The sequence below is a fragment of the Suncus etruscus genome, chromosome 11 (assembly GCF_024139225.1).
Source record: "Suncus etruscus isolate mSunEtr1 chromosome 11, mSunEtr1.pri.cur, whole genome shotgun sequence".
Lineage (NCBI taxonomy): Eukaryota > Metazoa > Chordata > Mammalia > Eulipotyphla > Soricidae > Suncus > Suncus etruscus.
This window is the reverse complement of record NC_064858.1, coordinates 51,321,455-51,342,933: the sequence shown is the minus strand read 5'-3', so window position 1 is coordinate 51,342,933 and position 21,479 is coordinate 51,321,455. Positions and strand designations below refer to the sequence as shown.

At 36.4% G+C, this 21,479-nt stretch overlaps 1 protein-coding gene and 1 non-coding gene across 2 annotated transcripts in view; both read right to left on the bottom strand.

Annotated features, from left to right (window-relative positions):
- Positions 1-21,479, bottom strand: part of CFAP54 (cilia and flagella associated protein 54) — a 443,326-nt gene that overhangs the window by 175,814 nt on the left and 246,033 nt on the right. The window contains exons 40-44 of the mRNA XM_049782938.1: positions 10,609-10,766; positions 8,682-8,871; positions 6,627-6,714; positions 6,106-6,315; positions 3,854-3,920 (exon numbers count right to left, since the gene is read on the bottom strand). Of these exons, the coding sequence (XP_049638895.1) occupies positions 3,854-3,920; positions 6,106-6,315; positions 6,627-6,714; positions 8,682-8,871; positions 10,609-10,766 (713 nt within the window). The remainder of the gene's footprint in view (positions 1-3,853; positions 3,921-6,105; positions 6,316-6,626; positions 6,715-8,681; positions 8,872-10,608; positions 10,767-21,479) is intronic.
- On the bottom strand, positions 305-411 carry LOC126023544 (U6 spliceosomal RNA). Its single transcript, XR_007500659.1, has one exon. It is a non-coding gene; the product is annotated as a U6 spliceosomal RNA (small nuclear RNA).

Here is a 21,479-nt window from a genome sequence, read left to right as displayed (position 1 = left end):
GAAACTTCTGTTTATTCTATTAGCTCATTAAAGAAACTGTTATGTAACAGTCTGGAGATATAGGGCAAGAGTTAAGCTTTTTGCCTTGTATTCTCATTTCAATCCCTTTGAGGAATATCAGAAATGACTGAGCACAGAACCAGGAATAACCCTTGAGGACTATTGGATGTGACCCCAAAATTAACCAAAAAGAGGATAAATTGTAAATATAATGTAAAATTATAGTTAACTTATAAATTTTATTATTTTATATTTATAAATGCTTCAGTAGCAGTTACATTGAAAATATTTATTTGCCCCTTTTTATAAATATGAATGCTTCATGAATTTGTGTGTCATCCTTGTGCAGGGGTCATGCTAATTTTCTCTGTATTGTTCCAATTTTAGTATATGTGCTGCCAAAGCAAGCACTCTCTCTCCCTTTCTTTCTGAGTTTTACTAGTGGTGTCTTGATTTTTTTCAAAGAACCAACTTTTAGGGCTGGAGAGATAGCACAGCGGTAGGGCATTTGCCTTACACAGAGCTGACTTGAACAGATGGTGGTTCGAATCCTGGCATCGCATACTGCCAGGAGTGCCTGCCAGGAGTGACTTCTGAGTGTAAAGCCAGGAGTAACCCTGAGCACCGCCGGGTATGACTCTCCCCAATAAAGAATCAACCTTTACTTTTATTGATCTTTTGAATTGTTCTTTTATTTCCTCTTCGTTAATTTCTGCTCTATATTTTATTATTTCCTCTGTCTAACTATATTTGGTTCATTTTGTTAATTACTTATAATTTTATAAGTTGTGTCATTAAAATTATTTATGTAGGTTCCTTTTTCCTTCTTGAGTATGCTTGTAAAGCTATAAATTATCCTTTAACACTACTTTTGCTGTGTCCTAAAAATTCTAAAAATTTGTGTCTTTGTATTTGTTTCCATAAATCACTTGATTTCCTCTTTGATTTTATCTCTGACCCACTGATTGTTCAATAGTGGGCTGTTCAATTTCTAGTTGTTAAAGTTTTTCCTCTGTGTCTTCTAATTTCAGTGTATTATGATCTGAGAAGTTAGTTTGTAGAATTTCTATCTTCTGATTTTATGGAGGTATGCTTTACGGGCCAGTATGTGGTCTATCCTGGAGATTAATCCATGTGCACTGGAAAAAATGTATATCTGATTTTCTGAAAGTGGAGAGCTCTAAATATATCTACTGGGTCACTTTCTTCTATTTATCCTTTTATAGATAGTATATTGTTGTTAGTTATAGTCCTGGTTGACTTACAAGGGATGACAGGGAAGTATTGGGGTCTCCTAATATTATTGTATTGCTTTTGTTGTCTTTCAGATTTGTCAAAATTGTATTAAATATTTTGCTGGTCCCTTATTGGGTGGATATATGTTTAGGAGTAATATTTCTTCCTGTTATATATATATAGATATATGTATACTTTTTAGTACAAAATGTCCATCTATGTCCCTTATAACTTTTTTACATATAAAAATTTTATCATCTGATATTAATGTGGCTTCTCCAGCTTTATTTTTATTGTTTGGTCTTGGGCCATACCAGTGATGCTCAGGGGTTACTCCTGGCTATGCACTCAGAAATTGTTCCTGGTGTGGGGAACCATATGGGATGCTCAGGATCAAATCCAGGTCCATCCTTGGTCAGCTGCGTGCAAGGCAAATGCACTACTGCTGTGCTATCACTCTGGCCCCCTCTCCAGCATTTTTAAGGGAGTGTTTGCTTGGATGATTGTCCTTCAACCTTTGATTTTGAGTCTATGTTTGTTCTATTTAGATGTGTTTCTTGTAAGTAGAAGAATGCTGGATTCAGCTTTTTGATCCATTTTGCCATTCTGTGTCTTTTAACTGGTGCATTTAGTCCATTGATGTTAGAAGAGATAATTGTCATGGGATTACGGTCATCTTTCTTTAGAAGTTTGGTGTGTCTTTTGGTCTGTCTTGTCTTAAAGAAGACCTTTAAGTTTTTCTTTTAAGATTGGTTTTGAGTCTGTAAAGTTTCTGAGCTATTGTTTAACCATGAAGTGGATAACGATGTATACTTCCTTCAAACCTACAAGTGAGTCTGGCTTGGTGCAGTATTCTAGGCAAAGTACTCATTTCACTGAGTTTTGTCACTATGTCCCACCACTGCCTTCTGACCTTTAGGTTTTCTTGTGACAGGTCTGCTATAAATCTTAAGGATGCTCCTTTGAATGTAATTTCCCTTTTTGATCATGCTGCTTTCAGTATTCTATCCCTATCTGTGGGATTCATCACTATGAGTAGGATGTGTCTTGGCGTGTTTTTCTTTGAATCTCTTTTAGTTGGTTCTCTTTGGGCATGCAGTACTTTGTTGTATGCACTCTTTAGCTCTGGGAGTTTCTCTGCAATGTTATCCTTGACTATTGATTCTTTCTGGGGATTTTCTTTCTGGGTCTCTGAACCCAAATGATTCTTATGTTGTTTTTGTTGAGTTTATCAAAGATTTCTATTTTCATCTGTTCTTATTCTTTGAGGATTTTTTCCCATTGATCTCTTGCTTAAGGCTCTCTTCCAGTCCCTTCTGTTGCATAGAGCTATTATGCATCTCATCTTCCAGCTAATGATTCGGTCCTCAGGTGCTGTTACTCTGTTCAAAAAGCTTTTAATGAGGTTTTCGTTTCACCAACCAAGTTTTTCAGTCCTGTTATTTCAGTTTGGAGCTTTCTCATTTCTATTTTCATATTCCTTTGATTCGTATGTATTATTTGTTAAGCTCGATCCATGCTTCCTTTTAGTTCTATGAACATTTTTCTTATTTTTTCTCTAAGTTCCTTATCTAAGATGTTAAATGGGTGGTTGGCACTTTTCAGGTATCAGAGCTGCCATCTTCATTCTCTGTGCATTGACTTACGTGTTGGTGCATGGTACTGTATCCCCCATTTTCACCCGTGAGTGTGATGTTTTCTGCATGTCGTGATAGGGTTCATTGACTAAGAGATTTGCATGGCTGTAGAGCAAAGCAGAGTGGCTCGCCTTCTCTGTTTTCGCCCTTTCTGGGTGGGACCAGCTCATCCCCACTCATTTGGTTTCCCAGGTTCTTCTGAGTGAGGATGGTCCCAAAACTGGCAGTCATGGGTCTTGGGCAAAGGCCATGTTGAAAAGTGTGCAGTGGAGATCCAATTTTTTTTTATATTTTATCTTTAAGAACTAATAGGATGAAAAATGCCATGGAAGAAGTCAGTGAACTTAGCTTTCCCATTGAAACCTTGTCCTTTCTACTATTTCCATTCCAAGAAAAATATGGAAATTAAGCAAGTGAAGTGTCTAGCCTTACATGCAAAATCTCTTTTCCCCAAAATCTTATCTGATTTCATAAACTTTCATCTTCCTCTGAAAGCTTATCAAGACTGTCCATTCTTCAAAGGAAATGGAAACTTTAGTAGATTTCAAAGGCTTCAGGCTATATCCAGGAATCTTAAGATATATCACAGCCGAGGTCTCCTTTCTTCTATAGTAAAGTCAAGCTCAAATCCAAAGGACTGAAAGCACCCAACTTCTGAAATCTTCAACTTCTTGTTGTCATGAGCCCATAGATTTGGCATCACACAACCAAATAATGATTTGGTCAGTCTGCTGTCACATAAGCTGAGTTGCTGCTTGTTTTGTAATGTGTGCTTGCTCTGACAGAAATCTTAGTTTTTCTCTGTTAACTTACCATCACACAAAGACAAAACCCACTCTGATAAGTATTGAGATGATCTTTCAATACTTACTCAAGATTCATGCTCGCTTCCTACCTATGGACTTATAAAAATGATGAAGTGTTGCATTTTTGCTGTTGGGTCATATGGAATATATATAAAAATATTAAATATATAGTACCTGAAAGAGTAATGCAGACAAAATGCAGCAGTTGATTCTTTTACTCACATCCAATGTCTGAATAAATCTAAGCAGAAATAAAAGAAACTTATTTGTAGACTATTTTCTAAACATGTACATCTAAACATATACATTATATAAATAAGAGTATCAAATACTCATTTTAATAAATTAAAATTGCTTTGTGATATAAAATTCTATATATCCATGTATTGTTTGGAACACAGAAAAACATAAGTAGTAAAAAACAATCACCTATTATCCTAAAATCTAAACATGTATATCAGTACATTTCTTCCAGACTTTTTCATATATACAGTTATTGAATTCCACAAACACATATCACATAGATTAAGTCTAGAATTATAAAACATAATATTCAATAAATTTTATTTATGAACATAATGGGCATTATTTTCTAGATCCTTTATATTCTGTCATATGGATTTTCCATGACAAAATATGTATAAAATTTTTGGTTTTTTCACAATGCTAAAGGCAAATTCTGACCATTCTTTATCTATTCTTTTGAGTTTTTGACATTTTAGTTCCACTTGGTAAATCCCTAGAAGTGGAACCATTAGTATAAAGGAGGCGCATGATCCAAAAAAAAAAAAAAATTAAAAGCACCATTACCTTATTCTCTCAAAAAATTAAAACAATACGCTTTCTCACCCATGGTATTTTATGGACACACTGACTTTATAAGGCAATATCTCTCCATTTACTTGAATTTCATTTCCTTAAAAGTGTGTGTTTTTATTATATGGGTTTAAAACTTACATTTGCCATGTATAAATCACATTACTTAAGTCTTCCTTAGCTACAAGGAGACAGCTGAGTTATATTAATGGCAGAACGTCTCAACATGGATCCTACAGTGAGATGTTGAGCCTTTCTGAGAGAAGAGCCTCTTTCCTTCAGGGAATCTAAGAACAGCCAAATTCCCTGTAGAATCATCTATCCTGTGGAAGTCAGGCTTCCAGCAGGGTAACCAGGAAATGCCTGTTGGTTCAAAATCACTAGGTAATAACTTCAGAGGCACAGAGCAGTAAAGGTGCCCTCTGGCAGGAACGCTGTTTGCATTTGTTCTTTGTCAAGCTGAGATATTTTCTCTTCTCTCCTGCCAAACTAGGCTAAATCATGAGCTTAGATTCATGTGGGGATTGTGTGTGTGTGTGTGTGTGTGTGTGTGTGTGTGTGTGTGTGTGTAGAGAGAGAGAGAGAGAAAGAGAAGGGTAGAGAGTATATATGTTTTCCAATAGTAACAAAAATTGAGACTTGACTGCAGTTATAAAAGATTATCATTTAACACTTCTTCTGAAAGTAATGTAATTAATAATTATTACTAGGAAAATATAGGAAATAACACATGAAATTTTTTCAATTAGTTCTATAGTTCAATAGAGTACACACATATTTGCTCCCCATACCCTCTTTGTAAGAGAAAGAGAAAACTGAAAAGGTGATGAAAACCAGTAGTTCTAGTTTTCCAGGCTTTCAAAATTAAACCAATATGCAAGGAATTTGTGAAAGCCTATTGAGAGTTCTAAGTAGATAGATAGGCATGTGATTTTATGTGATATGCTGAATAATGCCCTCCAAGCAATTCACACACTAACCCCCAACCTATGAATGTTACTTGACATGGCAATAAAAATATATGATAGGATTAGATTAAGTTCTTAGAAGTGAGGAGACTAGTCTGTATTAGCCAGATATGTTTAATATCATTAAAATGGTTTCTAGAAAGGAAAGGGAAGTTAGAGTAAGAGGAGATGTGAGGAATAAACCAGTATGTAATGTAACTTTGAACTGCTTTGGGTTAAGAGCTATAGTTATGTTAAGAGGAGCACTTACCATAGAAGCTTGGAAAGAATAATTTTCTCAGGGACCCAGAGTTAGAAAGTTATTATTGAGTTAGGCCCAATTCCACAAGCCTCCACATAATTAATTTTTTATCCCATTAAAGTTCAATCATATATTTATTTAACAAGTATTTATGCACACCAGGCCAGGAACTTTGGAACAAAGACTTATGCCCATGTAATATTCCTCTTCCAGAGAAGGCAGTGTTATAGAAAGAGGAGAAAGCCATGAACTAGAAAGATCACAGGAATTAATCTGTGGAATTGCATCTGATATGAACACAGCTATCCACAAATGTTCTGAGTGAAGAATGGCACTCTACAGTCATCACTGAGGGAAGCTATTGGCTGCTTTAGGATCCTTCCACCACCAATCACACTTACTGTGCTATCTTTGCAGATATGACTGCTCCTTGCAAACATCCCCAAATGTCCATTTTTGACAGAAATTCTTCACTGTAGTCCTTTAACTGTGGAGGGGAACAGCTACTGGTGACACTAGTGTGTGAAGTACCAAACTCCTTCCATGAGTGTAGCACATCTTGTTTTTGGAATAGGTCATCGAGAGCTTGAGACCAACATTTTAAAGCAGCCCTAGAATAACAAACAGTTGAAAGCAGTTCCTTTCATGAGCCCTCTACTCTGTTATTAAGCCTATCTTTCATAAAAAGAAAACAAATATAGTTATGAAACATTTTAATTAAAAGATTAGAGAATTAATCTAAAAATAATCTCTACCACTTATTGCCTAGACCCATTTCTTTCAGGGAGCATGTGAAGAATAAAGCACAGCAGAGTAATTTTATCAAAGGACTAAAGTTTATGAAAGTCAGCCTCTTGTTAATACTTAAAATATTTTTACAGCAAAGAAGTTTTCCTTGTTCCATCAACTCCTAAAAGTCTACCTTTTCTTTTCAGCAAAGATGAGAAGATTTCCAAGTTCATGCAATGCCTGAACTTTAAGACTCCTTTGATTGCTAGTTCCAAGAACATCTGTGTTTTAAATCAAGCAAAAGAAAATAATGTCAGTTCCTAGAAAATATATCCTTTATACTTTAAAAATGTTTTAAAGTGCCCTTATTTCTTACCATGTATATAAGGAAACTGCAATCTAACCATGCCTTTAAATGTCTTAGGATATATGTAAGAAAGAAAACAAACTATGCTCTATTTGAATGCAGTGGCATGGAAAATAAATTCTAGCAAGTAGGAAACATAGAGACGATGGAATAAGAATTCAGCAGGTAGAGAAATCTGAGAAGAGAAATTCAGGGCCTTGTGCAAGGCAAACGATCAGGGTAAACACAGGATATGCAGTTTCAGGAAATTAAGAAGGAGGAGGAGATAATGGGGATTACAAAAAGCTTCTGAATGCCATGAAGAAAAAGGTAGACATTCTTCTATGACACACAGGAAGGCTCAAAGGGGTTATTTTAAGGAAAGAAATATGACAAGTTCACAGTTTGCCAGATTCTTTCTTTTTCCCAAATGTATAGAAAACACAGTGTTAGTAAGAGTCAAATATACTGGGCCCGGAGAGATAGCACAGTGGTGTTTGCCTTGCAAGCAGCCGATCCAGGACCAAAGGTGGTTGGTTCAAATCCCGGTGTCCCATATGGTCCCCTGTGCCTGCCAGGAGCTATTTCTGAGCAGACAGCCAGGAGTAACCCCTGAGCACCGCCGGGTGTGACCCAAAAAACCAAAAAAAAAAAAAAAAAAAAAAGAGTCAAATATACTGGGATTTTTGGGTGAATGCAGAATGTAGGTGTAGTCAAAAGAAACAAACAGATATGGCAGTGGTATATAATACAACACTATTTCCCAGAAAATGTCTTGGAAATCTGAGTAAAGACTGTGAAAGGTCTGGAACTTCTAAGATAAAGCCCACAGACAATGAAGGGCCTGCCTATAATGCACAAAAACACTCTCCACCCCAAGTGTGGGGGGAAGGTGAGAGAAATAGGAAATTTGAGATGAACTGTCAACTTTGTTTTATACATAAGGACTCTCTTTTCCACATTTTTAAAAATGCTCTAAATGTTAAGGGAATGTGACTTCTGTTGAATTTTATTTTGTTGATACTTTAGTGTTTGATTTTAGAAAATGCTGCCACCCAAATGAGCAATGTTTATTATGGTATAATAAACCTGTCTTATCTGCTGTGACTGAGACAGACAGAGGGCTGGTAGCATTCTAGTACTTCAGTTCACTTCATCACCTGAGCATGGCATACTAGCAAATAGAAATTATATTTTAGTCTTATTTGGATTTATTTATTTTTCATGTTAAGAACTTTATATTAAGATTTTGAAAATAAAGTAAATGGAGAAAAAATGTATTAAATGTGAATTTATTGCAGGGAGTAAAGGGGGAATTGCAAAATACCTGTTATAAGAAAGAGGGACACTGGGAATACAACATAGTGACTAATAAATTTATTCAAAAATCAAATGAGGCAGGAGGTCAAAGGAAATACAGTCTAGTGGAGAAGAGCAAAAGAAACACATCAGAGGTGCCAGTCATAGTACAACAGGAAAGGTGTCTGCCTTATATGGGGCCAACCAAGTTCAATTCCAGAACCCCAGAGAGTTCCCCACCCCACGTCCTGCCAGGAAAGATTTCTGAGTAAAAGAGTCAGGAGTAAGCCTGAGCACTGCCAGATATGATAAAAAAAAAAATTAAAGACTACATCGGAAAAAACATTCCATGCATTGACCTGTTTGGAAATTTAATTCAGAGCAGATAGACAAAATAATGCCTAGGAGCTCACTATGGTGACAACTAGTTGGGTAACAGGAGGACTGGAAACTTTTTCTCCACATTACTGTGTACCGCCTATAAGGAGCAAATTAGTAGTCTTTATTCAAGTTCTTTCATCCAACTTCTAAGAGAACATTTCAGAAGCAAGTAAAATCCCCAATGTCACATGACTGATGACATCAGACATGAACACCGCTTACCTACAGTTTTATAATAAGAAGAAATCACAAGCCCAAGCTGGGAAAGGGGAAGTCTGCTTTTCTCCACGGAACTGAAAATTCTGAAGTGTTCTTGAGAGAGGTCCGGGGGCGTTGGCATGTACATCTCTTCTGTCTGCAGGCAGAATTCCACCTTTCCAGTGCCTACCTTGGGAGAACTTGTTCTTCCTTTGTCTCAATGCAAGAAAAAGAAATGAAGAAATTTTAAATGGGAAAAAAAGAGGGAGGGTAAACTTGTGGAGAGGGAAAACAGAATAAACAAAAGGAGAAAGGGAGAGAATGTACACAAGAGACTTCTCTGCAATTTGAGAGACATTTTTTCCTTAAACTTCATAGGCAGAAACATCCCCACGGACCATGTGGGTGGGCTCTAACCTTGTGTTATTTCAGAGGGAAATAAACTGCAGAAAGGCAGGGTAGAAAAAGTCAGTGTTGAGGGAATGCTTGACTTCTCCTGAGGATTGGAGGAAGTTAGTCAGTTTGGTTTTGCCTTTTTAAAGAGCTTCCAGTAGAAAATGTTAGTTTGCCTCTGGGGCAGAGACCTCTGAGACAGATGCAATACATCTATAATTCTGACCTGAGGGAAAGCGAGGAGGTAGAGATGGGAAAAGGAAAGAGTTTTTTCTCTAGCATCAGACACAGGGGGAGAACAAAAAAGAAAAATAAATAAATATTGTAGAGGCAAAGCAAGAAGTGAGAGAGAATAATATGAATTTTGAAGTCTACAGCCTGAGGATTGGGGATAAACTGCTGAGAATATTTCAGTATCAGATGAGATACAGAGTGAGTTGTTATAAGCAATTTTTGAGACTAATATTGGCTTTTCCTCATTTATGTTCTCACCACTGTCAGTGGTTGGCATAGTTGAGAGATATTTAAACAAGTTATGGAGAGACAATTTAACGGAAGGTGAATCTGAGAGCAAAACAACCAAAACCTGTGGATCTGATACAAAGGAAAGTGCTTTTGGCAGGGAGACTGGAGGCAGAAACATCATTATAGCTATAATTGTCAATGATTGCAAACAAAAATACTGATGAAATTTTTAAAAGATCAGTGCCATGGAAATGATTAACTCAGATGTAATTTTAAATCTAATAATCTTAAATTTTAGCATTTTAACTATATTAATGTGTTTATATTAATTTTTGTTTTTAATAAATCCGAAGAGTAAAGATGATAAACATAAATTAGGACTTTAAAAAATACAGTCAGTCAATGTAGATTGTTTAAAGCTTTTCCTAACATACATTTGTGGGTGCTCTCCTGTGAGGCGACCACTAAACCAAACACTCCAAACCCTACTTTCATTGCATTCATAAATTGGTAGATGTTGTCAAGGGAGAAAATGAACAAATGTAATATAACCAACAATGGTGACTATCTTGTTTTAAGTGAAAAGAAATCTCTAAGATCGAAATCTATGGTGTTAATAAGAATATTGTAGATACATTTATTCAAATGCATTCTTTCCTTTGACACTGATAAAATTGTGTTTTGTAAAAATTTCTAGTTATTTTGATGAAGTAGTTCATCTACTTAGAAAAACAAAACAAGCTGTAGCAACATAATTACAAAGAAAAATTTAAGAACACAGATGTACAGAATTGAAAACAAAATAAATGTTTCTTATCTCTTCTACTTGGGGAGTATATGAATTTCACAGAAAGCATAAAGGAAACTGGGTGTCACAGTGTCTTTGTTGAAATAAAGTAAGGAGAGAGAGAGAGAGAAAGAGAGAGAGAGAGAGAGAGAGAGAGAGAGAGAGAGAAAGAGAGAGAGAGAGAGAGAGAGAGAAGAATGCTATCCACTGAAAGAAGTGTTAGCAGCAGAGAGGGGAATAGAAATGGGAGAAGGAACAATCTGGGGTGGTGCTGTGACAAAGAAAAAGGTTAAGGCTAGAAAGTATTGTACCTTGTAACTGTGCAAGAAACAATGAAAGCAACTTTCTGCTGTGTCGGATACATCTGTTATGATATTTGGATTTTTCCAAGGTTTCTCGAAAACATCTCAAAGTGTCTGTCACATCCACAGGCACACAGACAAGATCCTTGGCCAGGTTGTTTTCTGGAAAGCAAGATAAGTCACCTTGTGGATGAAATGCTGGAGCCAGTCAACAGAAGTAAATGCTTCTGTCAATGGGAGACCACTGGGAAATCTAAACTAAGAATTGAACATGCTGCTCCCATCCAAAGGCCCCAGTTGTTGTCACATCCAACTCATCTTGAAGGAACATTTGAGAGCTTTTTTAAAAAATGTCTTTTAAAAATTATGAATGAATTAAATACAAAAAAAAAAAACTTTAGGCCTTGCTAATCTTCCTTATGGAGGCAGTTTCATAAAAGGGAAGTAATCTACCTTACAGCTGCCCCATAGAGCAAAGCTGACTAGGAAACAAGAGGAAAAAAGGAAATCAAGACACCTGGAAACACCGCGAATCTGCTCTCTCAGGGAGAAAGATACATGTTTGTTCCTGGCTTTGGAGAGGATGTGGCATGGAGTAAGGGCATCAGTGAGTCGAGAACTAAAGCTCCATGGTTGGACAGCAGCTGAGAGTGGAGATGGAAACAGTGTCTCTAAGGTCTCTACAGAGAAGTGACTGTTAAAAACAGCACACTAGAATATTGAGAAATCTTCTCTGAGAACTTAAATACCAATAAGGTCAAAACTCTTTAGTTTCCACAGAAAAATGAAGAACCAGCTACAATAAAAGGTATATATCCATTGTTATTTCCCCCATGAAGTTTAATAAGCAAGAAAGCTATTCACCCATGCAAAAAAAGAATCTATAAAGTGAGGTATTCTCACTTCTCCAAAATCCTACAGAGATGATACCAAATTACATATGCATTATTAAATAGTGAGAGAGAGAGAACAGACCACTCTTGAATAATGAGGACATCAAGTGTTCCTAGGCACTACTGGAGCATTACAATTTCTATTCTGAAGAATTAAATGTATAAAGCATTATTGCCAAACACTGTGATTCCAAAGGTACGGGAAAACCTTCAATATTCTAAAGAAAAATCTGGTATAGCAACCATCAAGGGTACTATTGGTCTTTTAAAAGAATTGCAAACACGTCATAATGGCATACAGAGGGTCCAACATGGTATAAACATGTTAATGATCTGAGCTTTGGATTCTGAACAACTTTCAGCACCTTAACATTTTATCTAATCAACTGTAGGTCAAATTTTATTCTATAATGGGAAAACCTCTTTAAAGAGATGAGAATTGATGCCAAGACTTTAATGATAATTAATCCAACTAAGACATATAATTAGCATGCAAGGTCATCTAGAAATTATTATAGTATTACACTAAAACAAAATACCTGCCACCTCATGTGATGCACAAAAAAATTTTACTTGAATGCTAAACAGTCTCATTTGAGAAGTCTTATTTGAGTAGGGACAATGTGATACACAAGACATTTTTACCTGGAATGCTAAACAGTCTCAGTTGAGTCTTATTTGAGTCTCATTTGAGAAGGGACAATGATGAACAGACCTAGTGGTTCAATGAAAGACTTACTGGTTTATCCATTAGACAAACCAAAGTTGGAATCACAGGCTCATTGCTCATTGATAATGTTTAAATTCTTGTTTGTAACATAAGTATGATAATATATACTTTCCAAGATTGTAAAGTTTAAAGAGAATAATGATGACAAAGTGCTAAATATTGTGTTGGAACCAAATATCATGACTATAATAACAAGATAATTTTAGATTTTAACCATTCAAATATTTTTCTCTAACCATTGTTTCAAATGATTATATTCTACTACTACTGATAATCACTCCAAAGGATCACTGCAGGCAGATTCCTTCTACCTTCTGTCTCTCCCATCACCCACCATATCTTTTTTATCCAAATGCGACTTAACTAACAGGCAATCAAAATGCTTTTACAATATCTTGTATCCAATAATCATCTACTAGTCATGTGGGTCCAAAACCTTGCAGGGTATGTTTTCTCTTCCCTTTAGATATGAACCATTATTTTTATGATGAGCATTACTGACACATTTTCTCTCTCACATACATTGCCAGTTCTTATTAGAGTGGAAGAGATTATATTAATCCCATTCTGAATTATGGATTTCAAGTAAGGGGTTCTCTGGAGGCATGACAGACAAGGTCAAGATAAAAAAGATTATATACAAGTAGAATCCAAGACTTCAGAGCAACCATTGTTTACTAAGAATAGAAAATAAATTGATTTTACTAATTTGGCAGTAAAATAAAATATATTGTAGTGACCAACCTCACTTACATGCAGAAACATTTATGAAACATTTCTATTTTTCTTTCTTCTGTTTCCCTTATTGGCAATTCCACTCTTCTACATTTCTTTTAGAATAACCCACCAAATCATCTCAGATGGTTTTCTCCACATATTAAATTAAGGAAATCTTTTAAAATCTCACTATCCTCCATGACAACCCTTTCAATATCTATCCTTCCCACAGACAAACTTCCTATTTTGATCCTATTTTATCATACTTCTTTTCTGCCATGGTCTCAAGTGAGTTCCACTCTCTTTTTTGAAGTGAATCCCTGGTATTTAGTTTCTGCCTTTTATTCCATAAAAGATTTCCCTATAAAGTGTTTTTCTTTTAGTTCTTCCCCTCCACCTGTCTAAGCCCTTTCTATGTAAGCCCTTTGTCCTGTACTAACCAGACAAATGAACAACAAAATCTTCCTGAGTTCCCCTGAGTGAAATCTTTCCTTCCAATTTTCATGTCTTAGTCACTGCTAATCTTCCTGACAAACAATGTTCTCCTGGGTGACATTCTGCAAGCACATCTAGTACTTCCATGTCAATCATTTGACATATTTCAGCTCCCCTCTCCACCATTTCTTTGTTTTGCCACTCCAAGTAAATTTATTATTTTAATAATATTTTTATTTAAGCACTATGGTTACAAACATGTTTGTAGTTGGGTTTCAGTTATAACAAAAGAACACCATCTTTTACTGGTGCAAACTTTCTTCCACCAATGCACCCATCTCATTCCTCCCCCACAGCCTGCTTGTATTTTAGACTGGCATTCTATTTCTCTCACTCATTACCATTGTCATTATAGTTTGATACTGTAATTATATCTCTAATTGCACTTACCACTCTTTGTGGTAAGATTCATATTTTGGGCCGCTCATTCCAGTCCTCATTTCTATTGTCTCTGGGTATTATAATAATAATGTCTTTGATTTTTCTTCAATGCCACAGACGAATGTGACTGTACTGTCGGTCTCTCTCCCTCTGACTTATTTTACCCAGTATAATAGTTTCCATGTCCATCTATGTATAGGAAAATTACATGACTTCATTTTTTCCTGACAGCTGCATAGTATTCCATTGTGTATATGTACCATGGTTTCTTTAGCCAATCATCTGATGTTAAGTATCTGGGTTGTTACCATTTTATGGCTATTTTAAATAGAGATGAAGGGAATATAGGTGTAGAAGGCCATTTTGCATTGTGATTTTGTGTTCCTAGGGTATCACCTCCCGCTTTCTAATCAGAATCTCATCAGAAGGCCCACTGAGAGGTCTTCTCTCAATGTGGATGGCTGACCAAGATTTCTTATAATGAAAGTGAAATTTCTCACGTTTAGTAGCAAACATTTATTTGGCCTAAATATGAATCTCCCTTCTGCTGCATGAAGTGTGTATATAGTTGAACTTTTTACTTCCTAACGTAAGGATTTTTACAGAAAAATCTAGCCTTGATTAAATTTCTCTTTACCTGGAAAACTCAGCATCAAAAGACACTTAAAAACAACTTCAATTCATGAGGCTGGAGAGATAGCACAGCGGTAGGGCATTTGCCTTGCATGCAGCCGACCCAGGGGGGACCCGGTATGATTCCCATAGGATCCTTCAGCCTGCAAGGGATGATTTCTGAGTGCAGAGCAAGAAGTGGCCCCCTGATCAGCACCACATGGGGCCCATAGACCAATAAATTAATCAATAAAGTTTACAATGCATAAAGGTCAAATCCAACAACTTCCATTCCTCTTTGTCTTTGAAATACCCTTGCAGTTTTAAACAGAAAAGAATGTTCTGCTTTCTGGACATCTCTAAAGGATATTGAGTACTTGCTAGCTAATTCTTGCCTCAGAACTTACATCCGAAGTTTTGGCCAGGAAATAGCATTGGGCTCTTGAGAAAACCTTAGAGGGTATAGATTTGCATCTCTTTCAGATAAACTTGTTTTTCTTGTTTTTTCTAAAAACTATTTCTTTGTGTTTTTTTTTTTGTTTGTTTGTTTTGGGGCCACAACCAGTTACTCCTGGATATGTGCTCAGAAATCACTCCAGGCTTGTGGGTTCATATGGGAGCTGGGGAATCGAACCGCAGTCCATCCTAGGCTAGCTCATGCAAGGCAGACATTGCTCCAGCCCTAAAATCTATTTCCTTTTTTTTTTTTTTTTTTTTTTTTGGTTTTTGGTTTTTGGTTTTTGGGTTACACCTGGCAGAGCTCAGGGGTTACTACTGGATATACGCTCAGAAATCACTCCTGGCAGGTTCAGGAGACCATATGGGATGCCAGGATTCGAACCACCCCCTTTTGCAAGCAATGTCCTACTCTCCATGTTATCTCTCCGGCACCCTAAAAACTCTTTCTTAGTCAGATCTTAGGATGTTAGTTATCTGTATTAGCCCTTAAAACAAAATCTATTCCCTCAGAAAATAGGAAGTTTGATGGGAAAAACAGGCTCTTTGCAAAACCCCCTAATCAGTATTGACATGCAGGACCAAGCCTGACAGAAACTTCTTTAAGATGTTAAAATGTATCTTCTCTTTTTAACTCTCGATTCTTACTTAAAAGGTATCTATTCAGCTTCCTGATCCCTGCGGGAGACTGCTGAAGAAGACCCCAGTGAACTTAATCCCGTCAAGGTTCTCTGGCCAGGAGCAGGTTCAGCCCTAAAGGCACCTGCCTGGTGCCTTTCAAAGCCTCTGCATCCCTTTATTTTTAGCTTCCTGATCCCTGCAGGAGACTGCTGAGGAAGACACCAGTGAACTTAGTCCCATCAAGGTTTGCTGGCCAGAAACGGAGAAGCAGGGAGGAGAGCTGCCACTCCTCTTCACTATGTGGCCACACGCATCTCCCTGCCCATGAACCCCAGCACTGACATGCAGTAGAAGCCATGCTAAAGCGTTTCAATGGGGAAACAATGCAGGACAACAGCATGTACAGAGAATGAAGATGGCAGCTCTGATGACTCAGAAAGTAACAACCACATAGTTAACTTCTCAGACAAGGAGTTTAGAATTGTAATATAGAGGATGCTCATAGAGATCAAAGAAAGAATAAATCAACCTGAAGAGAATACAAAGATAGAAATCAGAAAACTCCAAACTGAAATGACAGAACTGAAAAACTCAGTAAACAAAATTAAAAACTCAATGGAAAGCCTCTCCAACACAGTAACAGCAGCCTAGAACAGAATCAGCGAGCTGGAAGATGAGATGTATAACAACTCCATACAGCAGGAGACTGAAAAATAATCTTAAAGCAAAAGACACTTTTCCAAAGAAGAAATACAAATGTCAAAAAGGCACATAAAAAAATGCTCCACCTCATTAATCATCAGGGAGATGCAAATCAAGACAACCATGAGGTACCATCTGACATCACAGAGATTGGCACACATTACAAAGAATGGCAATAAGCAGTGCTGGCAGGGATGTGGAGAGAAAGGAACTCTTTTTCACTGCTGATGGAAATGCCATCTAATCTAACCTTTATGGAAAGCAATATGGAGATTCCTCCATATACTGGAAATTGAGCTCCCATATGATCCAGCTATACCACTCCTAGGAATATATCCTAGAAACATAAAAATACAATACAAAAATCCATTCCTCACACCTATATTCATTGCAGCACTATTTATAATAGCCAGACTCTGGAAATAGCCAAGATGCCCTTCAACAGATGAATGGCTGAAGAAACTGTGGTACATATACACAATGGAATATTATGCAGCTGTCAGGAGAGATGAAGTCATGAAATTTTTCTATACATGGATATACAAAGAATCTATTATGCTGAGTGAAATAAGTCAGAGGAAGAGAGATAGATGCAGAATGGTCTCACCCATCTATGGGTTTTAAGAAAAATAAAAGATATTTTTGCAGTAATTCACAGAGACAAAAGAGAGGAGAGCTGGAAGGTCCAGCTTACTACATGAAGCTCACCACAAAGAGTGATGAGTGTTGATAGAGAAATAACTACATTGAAATCTATCATAACAATGTAAATAAATGAGGGAAGTAGAAGTCTGTCTAGAATACAGGCGGGAGTGGGGTAGGGAGGAGGGAGATCTGGGACATTGGTAATGGGAATGTTGGTAATGGGTAATTGGTAATGGTGAAGGGTGGTGCTCCTTGCATGACTGAAACCCAACTACAATAATATTTGTAATCAAGCTGTTTAAATAAAGATATATAAAAAATATCAAAGAAAAAATACTCAAAGAATGTGAATGGATGAAAATAGAAGTCTTCGACAAATTCAACAGAAAAAACATAAGAATCATTGGAGTCCCAGACACCCATGAAGAAAATCCCCAGGAAGAATCAATAGTCAAAGATATCATTACAGAAAAACTCCAGAGCTAAAGATGGCATGCAACAAAATCCTGCATGACCGAAGAGTGCCAGCTAAAAGAGACCTGAAGAAAAACACCCCAAGAAACATCCCACAGATAGGGATAGAATACTAAAAGCAACAAGATCAAAAATGAAAATTGTAATCAAAGGAGCATCCTTAAAATTTACAGCAGACCTGTCACAAGAAACCCTCAGGACCCGAAGGCAGTGGTGGGATACTCAACAAAATGAATGTTTCACCTAGAATGCTACACTCAGCCAAACTCACTTTCAGGTTTGAAGGAAGTATAAAGCTTCATGGATAAACAGCAGCTCAGAAACTTTACAGACTCAAACCCAGCCTTAACTACAAGACAAGAAAGACCAACAGACACAACAAACTTATACACAAAGATAGCACTAAATCCCATGACAAGTATCTCTCTCAACATTGATGAACTAAATGCACCAGTTGAGAGACACAGAGTGGCTAAATGGATCAAAAAATAGAAGCCAACATTCTGTTGCCCACAAGAAACACATCTAAATAGTCAGAATAAACATAGACTCAAATAAAAGGCTGGAGGAAAATTATCCAAGCAAAAAAACAATTAAAAGCTCTGGAGTGGCCATATTAATATCAGATGACACAAACTTTAAACTCAGAAAAGATAAGGGACAAAGATGGTCATTTCGTACAAAGGATATGTACAGCAGGAAAACATCACTCTCCTAAGCATATACACACCCAATGAGGGACCAGCAAAATATTTAATACAATTGTTGAAAATCCTAAAAGAAGATAATCAATACCAACATAATAATAGTGGGAGACCTCAATACTGCCCTGTCACCCTTTGATAGGTCAATGAGGCTGAAACCCAACAAGAATATGCTAGCTCTGAAAAGAGAAATGGAAGAAAGTGGACTAGTAGATATATACAGGGCACTCCCTACCAAGAAAACTGGATACACCTTCTTCTCCAATACACATGTTTTTTTTTTCCAGGATAAAACACATGCTGACCCATAAAACATATCTCCATAAAATCAATAGGATAGAAATTTTACAGACTACCTTCTCAGATCACAAGGCACTAAATTTAGAAATAAACTACAAAAGATCACAGAAGAAAAACTTTAATACCTGGAAATTAAACAGCACACTGCTGAACAACCAGTCAAAGATGAAATCAAAGAGGAAATTAAAACTTTTCTGGAAACAAATTACAATGAAGACACAAACTATCTAAATTTATGGAACACAGCAAAAGCATACTAAGAGGAAATTTTATAGCTTTGCAAGCACACATCAGAAGGAAAAAAGGGCCTACTTAAAGAGTTTAATGACACAGTTTGTAAAATTAGAAAATGGTTAATAAAATGGGTAAAAAATAAAATAAAATAGATAGGTAGAAGGATATAATAAAGCTTAGAGTACAAATCAATGAAATGGAAATCAAAAAAAAAAAAAGAACAATTCAAAAGATCATCAGAAGCAAAAGTTGGTTCTTTGAAAAAATAAACAAGATTGATAAACCACTAGCAAAACTCACAAAGAAATAGAAGAGAAAAACTTAATAAACTGGATTATAAATGAAAAGTATGAGAACACTACAGATACTGCAGATTCAAAGGGTAATTGGAGACTACTTTGAGAAACTCTATGCCATGAAACATGAGAACTCGGAAGAAATAGATAAATTCTTGGGCTCCTACAATCTTCCATGGTTAAACCAGAAAATCTAGCATATCTAAATAGATACATCACTACTGAGGAAATTAAAAGAGTAATCTAAAGTCTTCCCAAAAATAATATCCCAGGCCTAGATGGATTCACTAACAAATTCTTTCAAATCTTTCTTGAGGAACTATTCCCAATCCTTTTCAGGTTCTTTCATGAATTGAAAAATCAGGAACACTTCCAAATAGTTTTTATGAAGCTAACATCACCCTGATATCAAAACCATACAGAGATGTTGCAAGAAAAAAAAAACTACAGACCAATATCCCTGATGAACACAGATGCAAAGATACTCAACAAAATTCTGGCAAATAGGATCTAATGCCTAATCAAGAAGGTCATACACCACGACCAAGTAAGATTCATTCCACGGATGCAAGGATGGTTTAACATATGTAAATCAATCAACATAATACACCTTATCAACCAAAAGAAAAATAAAAACCATATGATCATATCAATAGATGCAGAGAAATCATTTAATAAGGTGCAACACCTGTTCTTGATAAAAACTCTCGTCAAGATGGGAATGGAAGGAACTTTTCTCAATATAGCCAAAGCCATCTACCACAAGCCAATGGCAAATATTATTTTCAATGATGATAAATTAAATGCTTTTCCTCTAAAATCTGGTACAAGACAAGGCTGCCCCCTTCTCACCACTTCTATTCAACATATGCTGGAAATTCTTGCCATAGTGATTAGAAAGAAAAAGATATCAAAGGCATCTAGATAGGAAAGGAAGAAGTCAATATCTCACTGTTTGCAGATGACATGATAATATATTTAGAAAACCATAAAGACGCTACCAAAAATATTCTAGAAACAATAGATTTATATAGAAAAGTGGCAGGCTACAAAATTAACACACAAAAATTAATGGCCATCTAGTACACCAATAATGATAGGGAAGAAATGAATATTTAAAAAAAACAACCCCATTCACAATAGTGTCACACAAACTCAAATATCTTGGAGTCAACATAACTAAAGATGTGAAGGACCTATGCAAAGAAAACTACAAAACCCTGCTTCAAGACAAAAAAGAGGACAAAGGAAATGAAGACACATACCCTGCTCATGGATTGTCAGGATTAACATAATTAAAATGGCAATACATTGTACAAAATTAATACAATCCCTCTAAGGATACCTATGATGTTCTTCAAAGAAGTGGGTCAAACACTCCTGAAATTCATCTGGAACAATAGACACCCATGAATAGGTCGAATAGGTAAAGCAACCCTTGAGAAAAGAAGGATGGGAGGCACCACTTTCCCAAAATTTAAATTGTTTTACAAAGCTATGGTCATTAAAACAGCATGGTACCGAAATAAAGACAGACCTGCAGATCAGTGGAATAGACTTGAGTATTCAGATAATGTTCCCCAGATATACAATCAATTAATCTTTGATAAAGGGGCAAGAATCGCAAAATGGAGCAAGGAAAGCCTCTTCAACAGGTGGTGTTGGAGCAACTGGTCAGCCACTAGTAAAAGAGCGAACTCAGACCTCCATATAGCACCATGCACAAAGGTCAAATCCAAATGGATTAAAGACCTGGATATCAAACCCAAAACCATTGGTATATTGAATAACATGTAGGTAAAACACTCCATAACATTGAGACTAAACAGTAAGCTTCTGCATCTCAAAGAAAATAGTACCTAGAATACAAAATCCACCCACAGAAAGGGAAAAACTATTCACCCAATACTCATCAGACAAGGGGCTAATATCTAATATATACAAGTTACTCACAGAACTTAAGAAAAGAAAACATCTAACCCCATCAAAAAATGGGGAGAAGAAATGAACAGCCAATTTCTCAAAGAAGCAAAACAAAGTCCAAAAGGCACATTAAAAAAGGTTCCATATCACTAATTATCAGGGAGATGCAAATCAAAACAGCAATGAGATACCATCTCACACCACAGAGACTGATACATATCACAAAGAACAAGAACAATCAGTGCTGGTGGGGATGTGGGGAGAAAGGAATTCTCATTCACTGCTGGTGGAAATGCCATCTAGCCCAGCCTTTATGGAAAACAATACGGAGATTCCTCAAAAACTGGAAATTGAGCTCCCATATGATCCAGCTATACCACTCCTAAGGATATACCCTAGGAACACAAAACTGCAATACAAAAAGTCCTTCCTTACACCTATATTCACCGCAGCACTATTTACAATAGCCAGACTCTGGGAACAACCAATATGCCTTTCAACCGATGGGTTAAACATAATGGCTAAAGAAACTGTGGTACATATACACAATGGAATATCATGCAGCTTTCAGAAGAGATGAAGTCATGATATTTTCCAATACATGGCTGGACATGGAAACTATTTTGCTGAGTGAAATAAGTCAGAGGAAGAGAGAGACATACAGAATAGTCTCACTTATCTGTGGGTTTTCA